The sequence below is a fragment of the Pygoscelis adeliae genome, unplaced genomic scaffold (genome assembly GCF_000699105.1).
Source record: "Pygoscelis adeliae isolate BGI_AS28 unplaced genomic scaffold, ASM69910v1 Scaffold77, whole genome shotgun sequence".
In the NCBI taxonomy this organism is placed as follows: Eukaryota; Metazoa; Chordata; class Aves; order Sphenisciformes; family Spheniscidae; genus Pygoscelis; species Pygoscelis adeliae.
Genome location: NW_008825216.1, coordinates 4,050,841 through 4,070,947, shown reverse-complemented (window position 1 = coordinate 4,070,947; position 20,107 = coordinate 4,050,841). Strand labels below are relative to the sequence as shown.

The 20,107-nt window shown below is 43.2% G+C and overlaps 1 protein-coding gene across 1 annotated transcript in view; it reads left to right on the top strand.

Moving 5' to 3' along the window:
* MAP10 (microtubule-associated protein 10) overlaps positions 1-20,107 on the top strand; it is a 78,634-nt gene that overhangs the window by 18,156 nt on the left and 40,371 nt on the right. The window contains exon 4 of the mRNA XM_009329231.1: positions 248-326. Coding sequence (XP_009327506.1) covers positions 248-326 — 79 coding nt within the window. The remainder of the gene's footprint in view (positions 1-247; positions 327-20,107) is intronic.

Genomic DNA, 20,107 nt, shown 5'->3' with positions numbered 1-20,107 from the left:
TGGGATGATAAGACATGATCAAGAGATAAAAGTAGAAAAAACCTGGACGTGTTTTTACTCTCTGCAAACACAGCTGCTGAGAGTAGAGAAGGGAGCATCTTCTAGTTCCCTGCTTAATTCTGCTCACTGGAGTGGCAAGCTGCAATGGCATCACAACAACAGTCATGGGCATGGAGTACAAACCCAGGGAGCACTCTGTAAGGCCAAGTTTTGTGACTGTGCTCTGGTAACTGTATTATCCCCACAGAGTTGCCGGGAGATGCCATCCTGAGGCAGGCAGCTTTTTTAGCGGTTGACGATACAGGCAGAGGGAGGAAGAAGGGCAGGTGAGCAACTTGTGAGAATAAGTAAAAAGAGGGAGGGAAAAAGAGGGAAATAAGGGGGGGAAGGTGGGAGAGAAGGCTTGAATGGAGACCCATTTGCTGCTTGGCACAGTGGAGCATAATGAAATCGGGGCGTCCCGGGCATCACTTCTGACATCCACATAGGCACGCCCCAGGCCTGTCTTCTTTGCTTCCCCCCTGCTGGCTGCCGGGTGAATAAGAGACCCTTTCTTCATTGCCTTTTATGTCACTCTTGGTTCATTGACTTACGAAGGCTGAAGACAGATAACAATTACAAACCCAAGTCTATCCTTAGTGTAAAAGCACTGACTTGAGGTATGAACAGCATGAAGCTCTTCTTGCCTTCAGAGCGCTTTTCAAAAGCTCTTCGCAGCCAGGCATCCACCTGCAGAATCTGTTTATTCTACAAAAACTCCAGTGCGTTTGCAGAGTCCCTGAGTTAAGTCACTGACACAAGTCATTAGCGTGCTAGTCCATGTATGCCACCTCCCAGAAACGCCGGCAAAAGTATAAACTAAGTGTGTGAGGGCGGTTGTTTTCTTGCTCAGTTAGGTGACGACTTTTTTTCATATATGTCCCTGCTCAGAAAAACGCAGACACCCCTCTCCCCATCACTGTGCACTGTACTTGAAGAGTGCTCATGAAAAAATGACTCTTTCATTTAAGAGTCTAAAGGACATTGAGCTCTTTCAAAAGTCAAGGGAATCCTGTTGTAGGCTGACTCCGTTAGATTGGAACCCATGTGGCGTCAATTTTCATTCAAATCTCACCTGTGCAATTAAAGAAATCAGTGCCAAGAACTTTGATTAGTGCGGAAATGGGGGAGCAGCAGAAGCGTGATACGTTTTGCAGGTAGCAAAGGCCATTCTGGCCTCTGCAGTGTGGAACAGGTTGATGCTTTGTGTGAAGGCGACGCCTTCAAAAGCAGCAAATGGAGAACTGCACGTGTAACTCCTTGCTCCCCAGACCCAGCCCTGTTACTGCACTGGTGAAGTAGGATTTACTTCTGGATGTATTTCTAAAATGAGAAGCTGCTTTTACGTTTGAATACATATTAGAAAAGAAAGCTGTGAATGGAAAAAACTCCCTAATGTGCCCCCACGCTGCAAATGGCCATCACATTAGCTTCCAAGGATGCAATTAAGTTTCAGCTCGGTCTGTCTTATAGCCAAAAATTCAATCCTGAGGTTTATTTGAATTTAACCTTTTTTCCCAGCTCTGAATATTGCACTGTGTAATTCTGCAGATAAAAAAAAAAATGCTGTAAGCACTAGGTTCAGTTTCAGAAAAAAATAACTGGCAGGGATTTTCATAGAAGCACAAGTGGATATTCTGTTAGTCAGTGTATTTATATTTGGGATTTTCTATGGCTTTCACATATCTCAGCACCTCATAAGGATCAATCAATTTATCTTTACAAAACCAAGTGACGCAGCCTGGTTGCCTTGGGCCTGTGGTAACTTCTGCCTTCTTTCCCATTTGTTGCCTTCTGCATCTCAGCCAGTGCACAATTTTAGCAGGATCTATTCGCTGCAAACAAGTTAACCCTCTGTCAACACTTCTGTAAGACAGAGCAGAGCTCTTACTCCCAACAGTCACAGAGACACTGAACAACTTCTCCCAGATCAGACGGAACATCTGTGGCCGCGGCAAGAGTTATCTTGTCTGTCCTGGATCTCAGGCCAGTGTTTTAACCACAGAACTTTGTTACTCCAGTAAATAATCAGTGAGGCAGCGAAGTATGGGGAGAGGACATTGTAAGTCAGCCTCCCAGGTGCTGACTTTACCGGTACCTCGCAGATAAAGGAGAATGATGTGGATGACCGTATGGGCTACAGATTCTTTTATCCAGTGTCACAGCTCCAGAACAATAAACTCAATGTATTTTTACTGCCGCACGCCTATACGAAGCTCTGCCCTAAATAAACAGGTAGCATCAATCCAATATAAAGTAGATAAGTGGTCATGATGCAGAAGTCACCATCACAACTGGTGCTCTCTGGCACTGTTGAATGATAGCTAAAGAGGCCAGGGGTGTGCGGATAATGCAAAGTGGTAATCACAAACAACGTGCCAGGATGGAGCGTGGAAGCCTGCACCTATGTGGCCAGTGTCACAGCTTTCTGTGCATAAGTAAAAGACTACAGTATCCTGGACCGGGAAGCACAAGCACAAAGTTCACCCCAGCAGAAAAAGGAAAACTGAAGAATTAAAAGAAACAAACCAAACAAGGCAAATCAAAGCCAATGAGTGACAAAACTAGTGAGTTTCCCAAGAGAACTGCACACAATGATAGTTAGGCACCAGCAACGCAACAAAGCATTCATTTCTTGAAAATCATTTGAAAGCCAAGAAATGGTCTTTGACCCATAGAGTGCTGCTGCCAAGATCTCTGTATACAAAATACCCAACTGATTTGCACAAAGGTGAACAGTCAGCATTTTGTCTTCCTCTGATTAGACTGTCCCAAACCTGAGCACAAACCTTGAGTCCTCCAGCTTCAACGTCTTTTCCCTCCGAGATGCATGCTTTGGTTTCTCATGCCCATGTTATTTTACGGTCTCTGTCCTTCCTTCCTTCTAAGCTTTGGTCTTTTTCAGATCATGTAGAAGAGGCATCATCTATAGTAGAAAAATCTTTAGCTGTCTCATTCATCGCAAACCATTACTATCCAAGTGGATAGTAATAGCTAAATCAGTATGAGATCCATTGACCTCCAAAAAGTTATGACTCTTCTACCAGTTGAAATGCAGTCCTATGTTTTGAGACAGTATCATCAAATACAATTTCCAAATCAACGTGGCATTTAACATTTCCTACCTCGGTTCAAATATTTGACCTACTCTGTTGTGGCTTGAAGGGTTTCAGAAGTTCAACATTTATTGTTAATTTAACGTAGCAATGCCTGAAGGCCTCTACTACAATCAGGATCCTGTTCTCTTTAGTGCTTTTAAATGTACAAGAAAAGGAAATGGGTTGGGAAAAGCTTGCAATCAAATGAGTAGGCAACACCATCAGGCTTGTTCTAATGAGGGAACTGGGAAGCGTACCAACGGTTCATGTTAAGTTTGAAACACCATTCCAGTTGGTAAAATGGAAAGGAGTAGGAAAATCTGCCAGCTCTTTTAAGCAATCGTATGCACTTACCCAAAAAGCAGAACTTTACACTCCAACTCAACTTACTGAGTAGAAAACTCCTGTGTAAAAAAGATAAATTAAAATCTTCCCTGTCTCCAGAATTGTCCATTCAGTTTCTTATGAAGAATGCCATAGCAAAATAATTGTAGCTGCAAATAGAAAGTCTTATTGGTGTAAAATACGAGGACCTTTTAAAAGGCACGTATTTAGATGGGAAAGAGACACAGAGGTGAAGGAACTTTGCCTAAGATCCGTCAGCTGCCCCTGGCATGGCCGAGGCACCCACTGATCTGCAGGCCAATAAAACAGCAACAAGATCCCACTCTCCCTCTTTTTAAAAATGTAGGCTAGAAGGTGCAGACAGTGTCAAGAAAATTTTGCGCAAAAAGGCAACTCTTTTTCAGCTACATTTCCCTGGATACTAGTAGCATCAAATACTGTGGCCCATCCTCACCAGGCAATAAAGAAAACAGCTGATTTTCCTATATTTAATTTTGCATGTCATTGTAGCTTGATTTATATACAGGGAAAACAACAAGACCATTAAGGATGAAAATAATTGAACACAAGGGCAACGAGGAGGAATGATGTAAAGTCACCTGATAGAGTGATTTTTCTCTCCTTACAATCCTTACCTCTTGCATGAGATTTATGAGCTTGAGGAAATCATAAAACAAAGGGTGCAAAGAGACAGGCTATTGGAAAGAAGAGGAAGAAGACTTAGATCTTTATTTTAGCCTTTGCACCCAAAGGGCACATAAACAATGATCCTATGTGTTATTTTTCATTTTCAAAGGGATTTGCGTTATTGCCTAATTCAGCCTTATTACCACCCTAGAGAAAATAATACTGTTGTAATGTGGTTACAATAAAGGCTTTGGACAATTGGTTCCAACTAGTTCTCCACAACAGTAGATAAAACTACCATCTACTTATTGCCTGTAACTATTTAAAATCACTCTACCTATGATGCAATATTTTATACATGTGAGTGTTTGATAGGTTTGGGGTCTGAGCGCTTTGTCCCACAGCCTGCTTAAAGGTGGATAAGTCATGTCTAAACCAATGAGACATCAGTTCATCACGTAATTTAGGCATATGCCTAGCTTCACGTTATGCACCTGATTCAAACTGGGGCCTCTTGAAAGCATTTTTCCAAGTCATCTGGAGGCTAAAGAAAATTCAGCAGAAGGATTAGGAAAACTGTAGGAAAGTATTTCATAGCAGATGAACATTGCTACCTGACTCAGTTGCAGGGATAGAGAGGGGTCCTGGGACAAGAAGTGCAGGGGTAACATTCATCTCCCTTAACTGTAGATGACTGCAGTGTGGACATGTACACCTCAACTACTCTTCAGGGTCTCTCTGTAGTCAATGGAGAAACAGGCTTTTGTAAGTGCAGCTGTGATCAATCTCATCCTAAGACAGATGGTAGGACAGGGAAAATCAATCACGACCTTTAGGCACCTCTTTCTCTCCACTTCTTATGAAGGAGGTTATCCCAAAGGCAGGCACCTACATTGCAGTTGTCTAACATTAGGCGAGATTAGATCCCCTTCTTCTCCCCAGGAGGAAACTCTTATGCAAAGGCCTGGAATCACATTTGTATTTTCCTTGAAACAGTTTCAGATCTTACTTTTGCCTCTAGTCGTCCATCCTACATAGGATACATCCTCCTGATCCTATGCTGTTAAAGATCCCCAAATGTGAGTCTGATGTTGGCAATGTGTACTTGCCCACTCCTTCTGTTGTGACGGTGGTGCAATGAACTGAAGCAGCCGGAGACCAGATGTGTCCTCAGTGTTCAGCCAGGAATTCTGTGGCGCAAGGAAACTCGGTAAAATATTTAGAAGCAAAATGACTGTCAAAGCCAATGAAGTGCAGCATCGCTTGTATGGATCTATACTCTTCAGTACCAAAAATACAATTCTGTTAATAAATAAATGAACAAATAAATGGCCAATTGATTCCTATGTGTGACTTATTCCTACTTAAATTCAAAGCATTTATAGAAGTCTCTATTGTATCTTGAGTACGTTTTATCCTGGGAATTCAAATTGCTCAATTCAGTCAAACAGGGCACCTTTCTTCTGAGAGAGAGTTCATTTCCCAGGTGAAGTAACACTTAGTCTAGAGCTGAATGGAAACCAGCTGGAACCCAGCCTTTGGGGGGTTTAGTGCTATATTTAAAATACACGTTTCTCAGCCTGGAAGCTAAAGCTCCAGCTGTTCAAAGACTTCTACAGGTTCTTAACTGTATGCTGGGCATCCGTCTCCAGAGACGTCAATAGGATTGTGCACAGTGCCTGATGTTAATTGTGGGTATGAATCTTGTCAGATTTGGTCTTAGATACTCAGTCCCACAAGGTTCTGGGCATTCTGGCCCCAATCTATCAATTGGAAGAATTATTCATGTCATCTACTCTTTTCATTGAAGTAATAAAGATCCAATAAGTATCAAGAAATCTGTGATTCGAGGTATAGTATGATTTTCTGTGTAGTCAAACAGTAGCTTAAAGCCCATCCTTTATATGGCAAGATTTTCCTTCTGCAGAATTAAAACTGAGCTGTATGAAACTCAGGTGAATAAATGAGATGAGTTGCTAGCAAAATGGACCACGTATGACGATGTTTATTTCCCAGAAGAGAGTGCTCAGCAAGGGAATTGCATCAAGAGTGTGTATTTCAAAAAACACACCCTAGTATTCTTTCTGTATTCACTGAAATGACTATTTTATTCAGTACTCTGATGAGTGGCTTGTGCCATAGCTAAGCCAAGTTTGTTAAAGTGAAGGCACGTGTTTTACAGACAACTTAATTTTTCTCCTGCCTTGGCAGGTATATCAACTTGTATCTTGCCAATTTTAACGTAATTCAGCAGCTTCATCAAGTGCAAAGTACATGATAATACACAGGTGCACAACGATATGGATGCTGATTGTGTTTTAAAAAACAGGAAGGTCAAATGCGGTCGTGGGAATTTCCTTTAAACCTATATAAGGCATCAGCCATATGCAGTCTTCTGTGATAATTTTATGCTATATCAGATTTTTCCCATGTCTAAAAAAGCCCACAGAGAACAGGAAACTTCATGTCCTTTTTGTGCTGAGTGTGATGTTACTAGCAATTTGCTGAATTAAGGCTGATTTGTCAGGCGTGTCTAATTTGAACAGCTATCCCCTTGTTCTAAATCTGGGGTTGGCACTTCCTGCAAACTGCAAGTATCCTCAGCTCCCCTTTGCATCCTTAGAACTATCAAGAGCGGGATTCACCAGACCTTAAGGCATCTGCCAACACACATTTACATCTGGGCTAAGGTAAGCTAGGTCCTCTTCACAGGCTTTGGAGAGAAATCAAGAGTTTTAGGGAATGAGTCATCTAATCAGTTTTGGATACATGAAAGGAAAACACTTCTTCTTTAACTTTAAAGAGAAGTTAAGGTTACTAACTCAGAGATACCTATTGAGAGTAGCTCTTTCCTAGCGTCATTTATGAGCTACCTCTATCACTTTCTCATGCCCCAGCACAGGCTGAGATTGATTCCCTGGAAGATGCAGTTTATTTTCCCATAGACACATGTAGAGTGACGTAGATTGGAAGATGACGAGCATGCAATTTATATGACCAATGGCAAGCAAGGCTATATTCAGCTTAGGTAACTAAAAACAGGCTAAAAAAGAAGGTCAAAAAAGTCTTTCATTTTACCACCTACTATTTCTCCCTCTCTTATTTTCAAGATCCCTCAACAGGACTTTCAGGCCCTGCTTCTTTACCTTCTGAGAAAGCTGAAGGTTGCATAAGGTTCAAATGTGCATTTGCCAAATAATCCTCAGCCTCAGCAAGAAATGGCAGTCAGAAGATGGCACTGAGCTTGCAGAGCATAGAAATGTTCATGTGACACAGAGATCAAAGGGAGCACAGGCAAGTGATGGTGTCTCTGCCTCCATTGCTAAGAGCAAGGCAAAATTATCTCCCTGTGTGCATAATAAGCTAACCGGCATTTAACAACTATGCTCCTGAATGAAAGTGGGTTTCCAAACAGAGTGTTCTTCTAGGCTCTTGTCAGTAGTTATTTCACTGTTTAATGTCTCCTTTTTAACAAGGAGAATCTCAGAAATTTTATGCATGAGAACATTCTGGAAGAAATACCCAAAGGCAACAAAAGGTTTACCCTAGGATCCCAGCATCGGCTGTGGAACTAATGAAACAAATGTTGATTCTTTACATAAATATCCAACGATGCAACCGTCCCACTAGGTCAAGTACCATTCAGAATCAATGCCAAAGGCAATCAGGCCAAACACACTGTAAACGTATTTCACAGAAAGAAAAAGAAGAGGTAAGTCTTGAAAACAGTTAACCAAACAAACAGCCCAGCTGCTGTGTGACGGAGACTGACTTCAGAAGATACTTGCTTCCCAAGCCAAGGGGAGGCCTGACAGGTAATGAGAGAAACGAGGACTATTAGGCAGTAAAAGAGTTACTGCACATTTGATATTTCATTTAAAATATCTTCCAGCAATGACCTCTTTCCCCTTTCAATGAAGAAACCCATGGATACATCAGTAGAAGACTGGCCCCAAAGAGCCAGCTGCTGTGCAAAAAAATTCAGTTTCCTCTACCCAAAGATATGGATGCATTTCCCACTTGCATTCAAATTAATTTCCCTGGGTATTCACAGATGAAACACCAGGCACAGCAACTATTTTTGCAGTTTTTGTTTCCTAAGGTCATTCTTTAAAAGCCATCTTTCTTTTCTTCCACGTTTATCATCGTTTGCCTGCCGGGGAATCTGAGAGCAAGGCATGTACATCTGTATATACCGTAAGTGTGGCTAGCTCTTTTGCTGTAGTGAGTGAGCAATAAGAAAAAGAAAATAAATAAATAAAAATAACCTGAAAAACATCCAACTTATCAAGCCAGCAAGGACTTTCAGACAGGGACAAACACACTTCTTGTTTGCACAAATTCGTACCTGAAGGAGTGCTGCCATTGTATTGTGGCTTTATTCCAGACTTACATCACCGTAAAATGAGAGTGAATTCTGGTGCCCAAAGAAAGTTGAACAAAAGTGAAGCAAGCCTGAGGCTCATGTAATGTGCTGAATTGATAGAGTACTGCACTTCAGAGGCATTGTACCAAAGCGTATCAATAATAATCAGCCACCAGCAGGGAATATTCATCAACTTAAAGCTTTTAAGGCCTTGAACTGGATGGCTCACTGGTGTACGTTGCCACAGCTCCATTTAGTTCAGTGAAATTGCGCCACCTTGCAGGTCTAGCCTCTTCCCTTTTTATTGCCGATTCCTAAATCAAGGTAGTGAAATCAGCCAAATTACTAAGGGCAAGCAGGTTCCGTATTCACCACTGGTTTCTGGATACGGTTTTCAATAGCTTTTTCAAACCTCCTAGCAGTTTGGTTGGCAAGAATCAGTGTGCCATACTCCTCAGAACAAGCTTGCTCTAGACATTGCAGTAATTGCCGTTACGAATTAGCACAAAGCTCTGGATGTAGAGACGTGGCCCTTTATCATAGCCCAGAGGAGGCAAACATGCACAGGTACCAGCACTCGGTCTCCAAACCACTGTCTCCTGAAGTCTTTGGACACAGATCACTTTCCGTCACCCACGGCTCAGACACCACGGCGCATTAAACTACGCTGAATCCTGCCGTTACAGGACAGAGTGCTCCCTCCCATATACCACAGTGACTAAACAGAATACAATGAGAAAGGTAGGCACCCCTCAGACAAGCATCTTTGCTCTCTCAGTTTAGCTCAATCCACAGCCTTCCCAAGTACAAAAGGTACCTGAAAATTAACAACAATCAAAGCCGTGGTCATTGAAAGTCAGGAGAAAGTAAAGATCTAAAGATATTCCTCAGGATGCATTAAAGCGGACATTACTGCTACAGGATTACTTAAGGAACGAATCCCCACCCCACTCCAAGTTCTTCCCAAAGAGCAGCTTGCAAGCTACTAGAAGCTGGTGAAGCTTTTGAATGAGGCCCAGAAATAGGTTTTTGAGTTGTGCCTACCACTGAGAGAATCGGATGACTGATGATGGGTCTGAAGGTAACTCCTTCAGGGTTGTATCAGGACTCAACAGAGGCCCCAGAGGACGGCGAGGAATATCTGGGGGTGAGAACACCAAGCTGCCGCCAGGGACGTCCCATTGCCAGGACTGTCACCTTCAGGACAACACTGGTTTATGTGACCAGATGTGAAAGTACGGCTTTCAAGATTGATTTTGTAGCATGTCTCTGAGGTTGCCATTTCACCCGTGAGGTGGCTCTGCATGAAAACAGCTTTGGAAGCCCCTACCCTGGAATTATTTCCACGAGGATAATGAGTTAGAGTAGTTATTCAGAGTCCACTGGTGTCACACAGGTCCTGCTTTGACATCAGCCGCCTGGTATTTTCATCATAAGTGAAAATGTCAGGCAAGCTAAGGCAGCCTAGTGACAGAGTCATGCCAGTGCTGACTCAAGAGCAACCTTGGGATTCCTGTTTCTGAGTCAGTGGTGACTGGACACAGTGCACTGGTAATGGGCTTCTTATCTGAGGACGAGCTGCCATCCCATTGCAGCAGCCCGGTGACTCATCCCAAGAGTATCTGCACTACTATTTGTCTAGCAGGGAATGCTGATAGTTAGTGGGGGGAAAATGGCCTTGTTCCAAAGGAGTGAAGTAATGGTACGATAGTAATAATAATTTACTTCTGCGAAGTGCCTCTTATTGTGAAGAATCACTCAACAGATTATATATGTTTATATGTAGGGATCAATCAGTTCCCTCTGCAGGGGACATGGCAACCATTCTGCATTAGCAATGCTGCACAAAAGCATTTTAGAGGAGAAGTGAAGAACAGCTTCTCCAAATGAGCACACAGAAAGAGCATATTGTTCAGGAAAAAACACCCAAGACGTATTTACGAATATTTGTCTCTTCAAACAGGAGGCTCTCTTATCTTCTGCTTTCCTAATGCCAGGGCAGTGCCAGGGCAAGGCTTTGGGTGAGCTTTAAAAAACACCCAGGCCAAGAGAAAAACCCAAGGCACAAAGGAAAACAATAAATACGTGCACATTAGAGAGGTGGAAGCCCAGCAGCCTACCCACACTGTTACGTTCAGCCTCACCCCCATGGACCCCCTATTCTCTGCACCCACAGAGCCCACCACAAAGCCTTGCCTTGACAAAGCATGAAGGTTTCACAGTTCCCCCCCTGCTCAGAGGACCCAGTTAGATGGGATCAGCAAACAGAGGGGGAACCCCATGCGTGAAAATGTGCCCTCCACCCGTGCAAGAGTGGCCACCGCCCCTTCCTCGCACGCTTCCCCCTGCTGCTCGGCGGTGCTGGGTTTCACACAGCCATAAAGAGGCGTATCTTCAGCTCACTGAGATGGGGCAGCTCCTCGGAACTTAGTGATTTTATCCCGAGTTAGGCCAGCTGATGATATCATCTCTCAGCTCTCACCCACCGCCAAGGGAGGAGCCCAGGCGGGCAAGAGCCTCCTCATCCCAAGCAGCGGCCCAGCCTCTCTCCAGCCAAGCAAGCAGTGCTCTTCAGCTGGGGCCACTCCACCGGGGATCAGGGTCCTCCTGCACCCTCCCATAAAGTGCCCAGGCTCCTACACCCTCGCTGAACCACACTTCAGCTTCAGGGCTGCTGTGGAAAGGGGTGAGCCCACCTTCCTTCCCACCTCGCCAAACACCCCACTCCCTCCTCCGCTCTGCCATTAGTGAACATCTGGCTGCGGGGTGATCAAGGTAACAGGCAGACCCAGCTCAGCATAAATAAAAAAAAATAAAATAAAATAAAATAAAATAAAATAAAATAAAAAAAAAAATGTTGTCAACTCTTTCCATTCCCTCACCCAACTCACAGCGCAGGAGTGCTTATGCTGACACAGCACAGCCTCTGGCACCTGCCCTAGTCCACACCCTCTGCTTTGCAGCAGATAAGCGAATCCACAAGCCTTGGCCCAATTCTTACTCACACCTGAGGCACCTGTGAAGATACCTAAGTGGGTGCAAGTTGCCACTAGATAGTGTTAGAGTGCCTCAAAGGAGGGTTCTTTCATATCTTCATGGCAAACTGCTGTTATCTTTCTTCTTTTCACAATAATGCTAGAGGAAAGCACAGAACGGTTGAAATAACTGTGCTTATTAACTCTGTGCGAGATGTTACGTGAAGACTTTGCAGTGCTAGCAGTCTTTTGAACCACAATAGGGCCAGGAAACAAGTTGGATACAATTTAAAAGAACGTTGGCCTATTCCTGTCCATTACAAGTAGGCTTTAGTATAAGAATTACTGCAGTTAATGTATGTAAGCAACCCAGAACAAAGGGAAAAAAAGCCAGTAGGTTTTTCAAGGCAATGCCAGCCAAGCAAACAATAGACATACCCAGTGTGGGAATTCAAAGACAACCAACAGTGACCTAATTGTTCTCCCATCAAAGTCTATGGGGGTTTTGCTATTGATTTCCAATATAGCTACCGTTTGCATAGGCTGGAATTTAACAGCGGTGAAAAGATCTCTCCTCCACCTTCAGTTTTACAGACTGCCTCTTCCTGTTCATAACTGCGGAGTCCTTTTTTCATGCCAGCTCCAGAACTTTTTTATATAGAAAAGTCATAACTATTCAACCCTATTGAATTTTCTCTTGGTGCAGTTTGGAAGCTGGAAGTGAGGCAGGAAAACCAGTATCATAGGTTCAGAAAAAAATCAGCAAACATTGCGGAGCCCCTCTGGAGCAAACCACATCTACTGGCTGATACTTTTTTTTTTCAGAGTGTTGTGAGAAATTTTAGTCTGGGAAGATACGAGGTGGATTCAAGGAGTGTCTGACTCGTCGGGCAGAAAGAGCGGGTAGGAGCCTAGACCGTGATGCTGTTGTAGTCTGGGAACCATTGAGATCAAAATCCTATCAGATTACTGGTGTAATTAATTGCTCAGACATACGCACACTCGCATTTATGTGTACGGGGCGTCACACCCCCAAACCTCCAGTGAAAGCATATTAGATATTCGTATTGCAATAATGGCTAAACACTGTCGGCAGTGATATTTTTTAATTTGTTCCCTGCCGTTAGGAGCACTGTGCTAGACGGCACGTGAAACAAACCCCCCCGCTACAACTTAGGGCAAGGACAAGACACCTTAGAAGGACAAGAAGAGCGAACAAACAACACATGGGTATTGTATTTTGCCACCCCTCTGTTTGCACAGTACAGCTCACCTCCCACCCAGCAGATATTCTTCACGTTAGTTATTTAGAATATGTCAACAAACGCATGTTTATGTATAAATGTTAATTATGCCAACGTAAAGGAAACCAAGATGATACTAACAATCCTCTCTGCACTCCGCTTTGATTTTCTTTTCATTTGATTCATTGAGTTGGCCTCACTGTGAGTTGCAGGGTGGCTGAGGTTTAAACGTGCACATGATGGATCTCTCAGGCTGAACTACCCAGCAGCCTTTGTAGCGAAGGTCACGTCTTAAACCATTCCCTCGCTCGTAATCATGTCAGAGTCAATAAACCTTTATATCTGAATACCAAATGTAGCAGTGCTGGTGGTTTAGATTAAGGGGGAAGGAACACGGGTCAGGCAAAGAGACCGCTGTATTGGTTTTCTCTGTCACAATATCTTTGATCAATACAACTAGCATCTCTCACCACCTGTCCCACCACCTGAGAATATCCTACCTACCTCTGGAGAATAGCCTGCCTGGAGTGTCTTATAAAAAATATGATTACTCTCTCAGTATTTTTACAGAACCTTGAAATGTGATCTGTTCTGGTCTTTCTTCAAGGTGAGATCTGATCTTTTCAGCCATGAATTTGCAAAGCTAACAAAACAATTCAGACATGTTCATAAGGGTGTTTCCAATGTCACCAGGACAGATCATAAATTTTGCCGCTTCTGCCAAAAACAGGAGATAAGCTCTGGGCTAAGTTGCAAACTCAGCTGAGTCAGCTCAAGGCTGAGCCCGAATGCTTCTGACACCCCCGCACATATGTTGAAGTGCTCGTAGTTAGCCTCTGGCTTTCAAAATTGGCATTTAAGTAGACAGAGTTTGTGCTCCTCTGGGTCTCAAATAAATTGTACTGAGTGGAAAATAAAGTACGTAAATTATTAGTCCCAAGATTTGGGTAATTAGAGAGTTAGTCAATTTATATCAGCAATCGCAACAACAAACAGAATGCTGCAGTATGCCTTCTGCATCTTGATGGACCAATCGGCACTTAACGACAGTGAAATTCAAGGTATGCTGCCGACAAGCATACCTTGTGAACTACCTGCTATGATTTTTCTGCCAATGCTGCGTGCAGGTTGCTAGAAATCTCACCTTTGTGGGAAATGGGGGAAAACGAGGGGCTCATGACTGACTGGGCATTTGCAGACTAAATTTTGTCTGAAGCAACGGTTGGTTTTAAGCGGTTTCATATCATCCATTCAGAGCAATCACTGGAGGGATGGGTTCACTGTGGCAAAACAATAACAGTTTAGGTAATGTTTTCAGTACATTTCAGTAAATTTGGAACACCCTTCTGTGTGCCTTTCCTTTGAGCAACTGGTGATCTATACAGTTCTAGAAGACAAAAGTAGAGAAAAAAGAATAAGCTGCGTTTAAAATCCCGACACGATGCAGTGTCTGTGTGCGAGCTGGGTGCACCAGACCCAAAGCAAATGCTGTGGTGGCACGGCCGAATTCTTCACTGTTGTGGACCTTACCGAGATATTCGCGCCAAGGAAAACTTGTACAAATTACTCTCCCGTTTTGTAACGTCATACAGGATCCTTTCCGTGCTGGTAGAAATGCCAACATAAAACGCAGAGCAGTAGCAATCCAGGCCGGTAGCAGTGATGGACATTCTCCGAAACTCCAAATACAGCTCACCTTGACCACGCACATCTCTGCTATTAATTGCTATTTACTGACATGAGAGTCCATTCGCCGTAAAGCTTGGGAAGCCCTGGGAACACGGGCCAGTGCTCACTCTCCCACGCTGGCAAAGACACCAATGACAGCTGAAGGCAGGTCTTCAGCTGCCTTGAGATTTCATACCTCCTGAGGATTTGCACCCTTCCCCTCCCGTTACTGATGGTTTTTTATTTGTTATGCTCTTCAGAAAGTTTTACCCACCAACAGCACACAGTTTGGTTAAGCAATTCTACCCCATGAAGCAGATAATTTGAACGCCACAGAAGTTTGACGTTTTCTGACACATTAATCAGTAAACAGTTACATTTAGGGGAAAAAGAGAATGAGAGAAAGAGATGAAAAGAGAGAAATTAGAACTCCCTAATTGATTCACAAACCAAAAGGATCAAGAACACTTTGGATTATTTATTCACAGTTAACAATTTATCCAGCCCTAATTACAGCCGCTAGAACATTTTCTTAGCTGCAATATTAATTATACTTCTTTCATGGCTGCTATTTATATGAGCAGAAGATGAAATATGCAATTAGGTGATCAGATGCTACAGCGGTATCACTGATAATTTTTTTCACAATACGTATCATTATCCTCTTAAAACGGTGCTAAAGGTTGGGCGTAATTGCTGCCCATCATTTACCGTGGAGTACAGAGAGTTCCAGGAGAGCCCTCACAGAACCAGAGAGCAGGTCCAAGGCATCCCCTGCCCCACCAGCAAGCCCAGATCCCCCAAAGCAAAGGCACATGTGTGCAGAAAGGTTTCTCTATTTGCAAAGGCTCGAGTTATTATCAATTACAAACACAGAAAGAAACAGAGAAGCTAAGGGAGAAGGCTGCCAGGAAACACCAGATCAGAGTCAGGACAACACTAGGTGCCCAGTCCTGAGAAAAACTAAACCAAAGAGACTCCTGCACCTACACATTGAGCGGAAAGGGGCTCAGCGCCGCAGGCAAGGACACCGACTGACCGGAATCCCTGTGCCGTCAGAAAAACAAGACTCTGGCTCGACAAAGAAGAAGAAATTAAAAGAAACCCTTGATTCTGTCACCATTTTCTCCAGCTATGGAAACAATCTGTCATGACACTTTATATTTAGCTGAGTGCTTACGTCAAAAAGTATAAAAACAGGAAGAGCACTAATATCTTGGTCTTTTATACTGCTCCTTGTGTACTGCTTTTCATAGGAGGTAACACATTATTTCCATTTTGTAGGTAGTAAAGCTGAAGCGCAAAAGAAAACAAAAATATGCTAAAGCATTACTGTACAACGCAACAGAAGAAATAATATTTCCATTATAGAAGCTCCTATAAAATCTGTTAAAGCAATAAGTTCTTAAAATTACTTTTTATGGCATGTTAAAAAAGAAAAAATAAAAAAAGGAAAAAGGCAGATACAGCATATTTAATTCCATAAAATCTTGGAGTAAATTATCCGTATGAAAAGATACATTATCTCTGCTTATTTTACATCTCATATGCTTTGTTCCCATAAAGATCTTCTTCCCCAGAAAAGAACAGAGGAGACCTATCCCAGGGCTTCAGTTTTCTTACTTGCAAGTTTGAGAAGTAGGGGTTTGCAAACTATTTTTTACCTCGTTCTTTCAGCAAAAGTCTGTTTTGGTCAGTTTTGTGAGCCTGGCTTTTCAGGTTAGTTGACAGTTTGCTCTTTCTGTGTGGAAAATGAGAGCACAACCACAGATTCAAGGATCTCCTATACATCTCAGAAAGAGATGTATAATGTAAGAGGATTACTATTTAAAGTCCCAGCAACCTGCAGGATTTATTTTTATGTTAATTGTCACAGTTACAGGAAACAGTAAACTTTAACTAACAGAAAGGAAGGTGGTTTGCTTGTGTTTTGCTCTAACACAGAGAATAAGGCCGAGCCAGGCGTCTAGTTATTGCAAGCGTGTGCAAGTCTGAAGGCCCGAAAAGACAACGCGTGTTTGCAGAAAGTAAAATAACTTGGTCTGCGATTTACTCCTCTGGAGGGACAGCCACGAGGCTGAATCTCAAGCCGGTGAGAGGGCGCCTAACGCTTGCCCATTTGCGAGAAACACTGTTCCACGGCGTAATCGGGAGCAGCCGCGTTGCTGGTAGGAACGCCCCGAGCCTACTGCGCTCTGGCAGGATGCACTCATTACCTTACTGTTGGTTAAAAAATATTTGGTGGCCAAATGTTTCTTCAAAGCTTCTCCAGAAGTGAAACTTTTAAAGGGAATGCGTTGATCTGGGCCAAGTTACGAGTAAGTGAAAGCTTAAATAAATGATTTCCACAGCTTTGCGTTTACATCAGCTGTTCCACCCTCTTAATGCCAAATTGTTTTTGTGAGGCAAAACTGTTTACATTTAACCAGATTATTTTCACTTTCTATTGAAAATAATAAGGCATTATGTTTAATAATCGATATTAAACTATTGCAATGTGACCAGAATGAGACGATTAAATATTTTCAAATGAGTTTTAAGCCGGAATTTCCTTTTCAATACTTTTAAAACTTTGATTCCTATTCAGAATATCCATTTTCAAATACTTTAATTTCCATTTTCTAACCAGTTTTTGCTGGTCAAAGTGCCTCATGGTTTCATAGTTCGACCTAATTTTCACTGTTTCTTTGTCCATTTAATAAATAATATCTCTTCCTACAGCTCATTCAGAGCTCACTGCTGGAAGTATATTTCTGTAGGGAGTTCTTTTTTTACAGCCATGACACATTTCCTTCCAAAATCTAACTTATTGAATTCCTTTGGTTTCCTTAGCTGACCTGGGCTTGCCAGGGAGAAATATGTAGCTTAATATATTTGAGGCAATAAGAGCCCTCACGCAGCTGATGAAGCAGTGGCACTGGCTAAGGTTAATGGGGCGAAACAATCCCCTTAGAATATGCTCGGTGTGGCACCATGGAAATCAGAACAATTTCGCTGAGCGAAGAAAATATTTTTCTTTGAATACTGTCTCCTTCAAAGCAAACTCAACTCGAGCCTTGCTCCTCAGAACCGTGCACTACTTTCTAAGGCTGAGACACATGATGGATGGCCCACATTGTTTGAAGACAAAGCTGTTTATAAATATCTCAGCCTACGACAAAGGGCCCGATCTCACTTATACCAATTTTAGCCCAGCTTTACATTAACTTATGTGACAGAAGATCAGTAACATATAAACTCTGGAGAGTAAAGTTTCTTCCAGAAACGTGATCTGCTTCCTGTATTTAAAAAATATTTATGCTCCCTCTGTAGCAGGCTGGAGTCTGCAGGGACTTTTTTTTTCCTGAGGAAAGATTGATTTATGATGCTCTGTTCATGTTACTATGTAGTCAGTCCCCTCTGCATGTAGAAGGTCTTTACCTTTTTACCTTCACCAGCAGGACTTATCAGCAAATGCATACAGTAAAAGGGGATCACCAGGATGAGGCTGTCACCTGATGACATCTGGGCAGACATGATGTCATGCAAATTTCTGTATCTCATAACACAGACCGTGAACAATACCTCTTAAAAGACCAGGTATGTAGATAAAATACCCCCTGCCCTCAGTTTAATGAACCTAAGTAATTAAGATATCTTCCCAACTCCTCCTTCTACACCCTTGCAGCCCCTTGCCTGCTTGCCCTCCTTTCCAGGCTTGCTGAGAAATATCCATAGTTTCTCGAACACGTACCACTCAAGCTGATAGACTCATATGTCTGAAAACCAGTGACGAAGGCGAGCTGGAAGATTAGAGAAATGCCGCAGTAGGTCATCCAGAAGAATCAGCTCTGGAGGGGAAAGCAGAGTCCATTAATAACAGACTTGTTTCTTTCCACTTCAGAGCTCTCAAGGTGCAAAGCTTCAGATGTGCAAGACTTGACAGGCCTGTAGCGCTTACAATTAGGGTGTGTAGACAGGGGCGTTTGGCACCAATGAGGTGGTTTGTGGAGGAAACGTACCATTCCAGTCATCTGAAAATGGGAGCGTTAGACACTTGTCACAGCCAGAAATCAGAGGGAGATGGCAGCTGAACAAGGGCCAGGACACCTGTAGCCAGGTCAGTGAGAAGCCCAGAGTTTAGGCAGTGGGAGAGGAGCGCCTTGGTGATCAAATAGCCAGAGAAGAAACGCAGCTGTAAGGAGCGCTGCAGGGGAGCAGCAGTGCAGTGAGAAGAGGGGTCAGTGTCGCTAAGCCGAATACAAGACTCCTCAGGACCCAGAGGAAAGAATCAGTGAAGCCAAAGCTGAAAACCAGCAAGCTCCACCGTGGCCAGATTTACAAAAGTAGGGAAATCTGGTGAATTTCAAGCCAAAGCAAGGGCTCAGCTGCTCCACGGGAGATTCTCTGAGCGGCTGCCTTCAGGATATAAATGGCTCGTGCCCAGCTTGGCTGCTGCCCCCACTCCCAGGGAAGCAGCTCTGGGGATCCGCGACAGGCAAGCAAGCAGGGGCGATGTCTGGTTAGCATGGGACTGATGGTTCTTGTTTTTCCAGTCTGAAACTCACTCTTAGTAAGTTAGTGTTTAACATTTGCTGATTCAAAAAAAAAAAAAAAGAGGCAGAAAGTTCACACCTCAGACATAAGCAATATAATATTAATCAGCTTCCAATCCGAAATACATTGTAGGACTCACAATGCTTAGGAAAAACTCACCAATACAATCCCCATAATTAAAAAGAAATGAGACCACTCAAAACAAACAAACTCTTTGAAGCTGAAATTGCTTTCTTAATTGTGAATTATTTTCCCTTTCAGCTCATGTTCTTTTGGATTCCTTATTTCAGTGTGACAAGAACTTGAATTTTGGTGGTTGTTTTTTTTTTACCTTTATAATCTCTCAAGGGCTAGATTTTGACGTCACCTTCCACACTAAGTTCCTGTTGGCTTTGTTGGTCTACAAGAAGCAGTAAAGTTTACTTTACAAGGGAAATCTAGCTTGATCCTTGTTGTGGTTTACCCCCAGCTGGCCACTAAGCCCCACACAGCCGCTCACTCACTGCCCCCGGTGGGATGGGGGAGAGAATCAAACTCCTGGGTTGAGATAAAGACAGTTTAATAGGCAAAGCAAAAGCCGTGCATGCAAACAAAGCAGAACAAGGAATTCATTCACTACTTCCCATGGGCAGGCAGGTGTTCAGCCATCTCCAGGAAAGCAGGGCTCCATCACGCCTAATGGTTACGTGGGAAGACAAACGCCATCACTCCGAATGTCCCCCCCTTCCTTCTTCTTCCCCCGGCTTTAGATGCTGAGCATGACGTCATATGGCGTGGGATATCCCTTTGGTCAGCTGGGGTCAGCCTGTCCCGGCTGTGTCCCCTCCCAGCTTCTTGTGCACCCCCAGCCTACTCGCTGGTGAGGTGGGGTGAGAAGCAGAAAAGGCCTTGACTGTGTGTAAGCACTGCTCAGCAGTAACTAAAACATCCCTGTGTTATCAATGCTGTTTCCAGCACAAATCCAAACCACAGCCCCATACTAGCTACTGTGAAGAAAATTAACCCTATCCCAGCCAAAACCAGCACAATCCTGATCTTTCCTTCATTAATATTATCAAAAGATGGCTTCATCCAAGTCAGCTGTCTAAAACTAGTGAAACAGAGTGGGGGGAAATAAAATCTCTGTATTTCCACCATTGTTTGTTCAATAAACCCTGAAGAGACTGAATAGCTATTTTCTTGATCATTTCTACTTTAGCAAAAAGATCC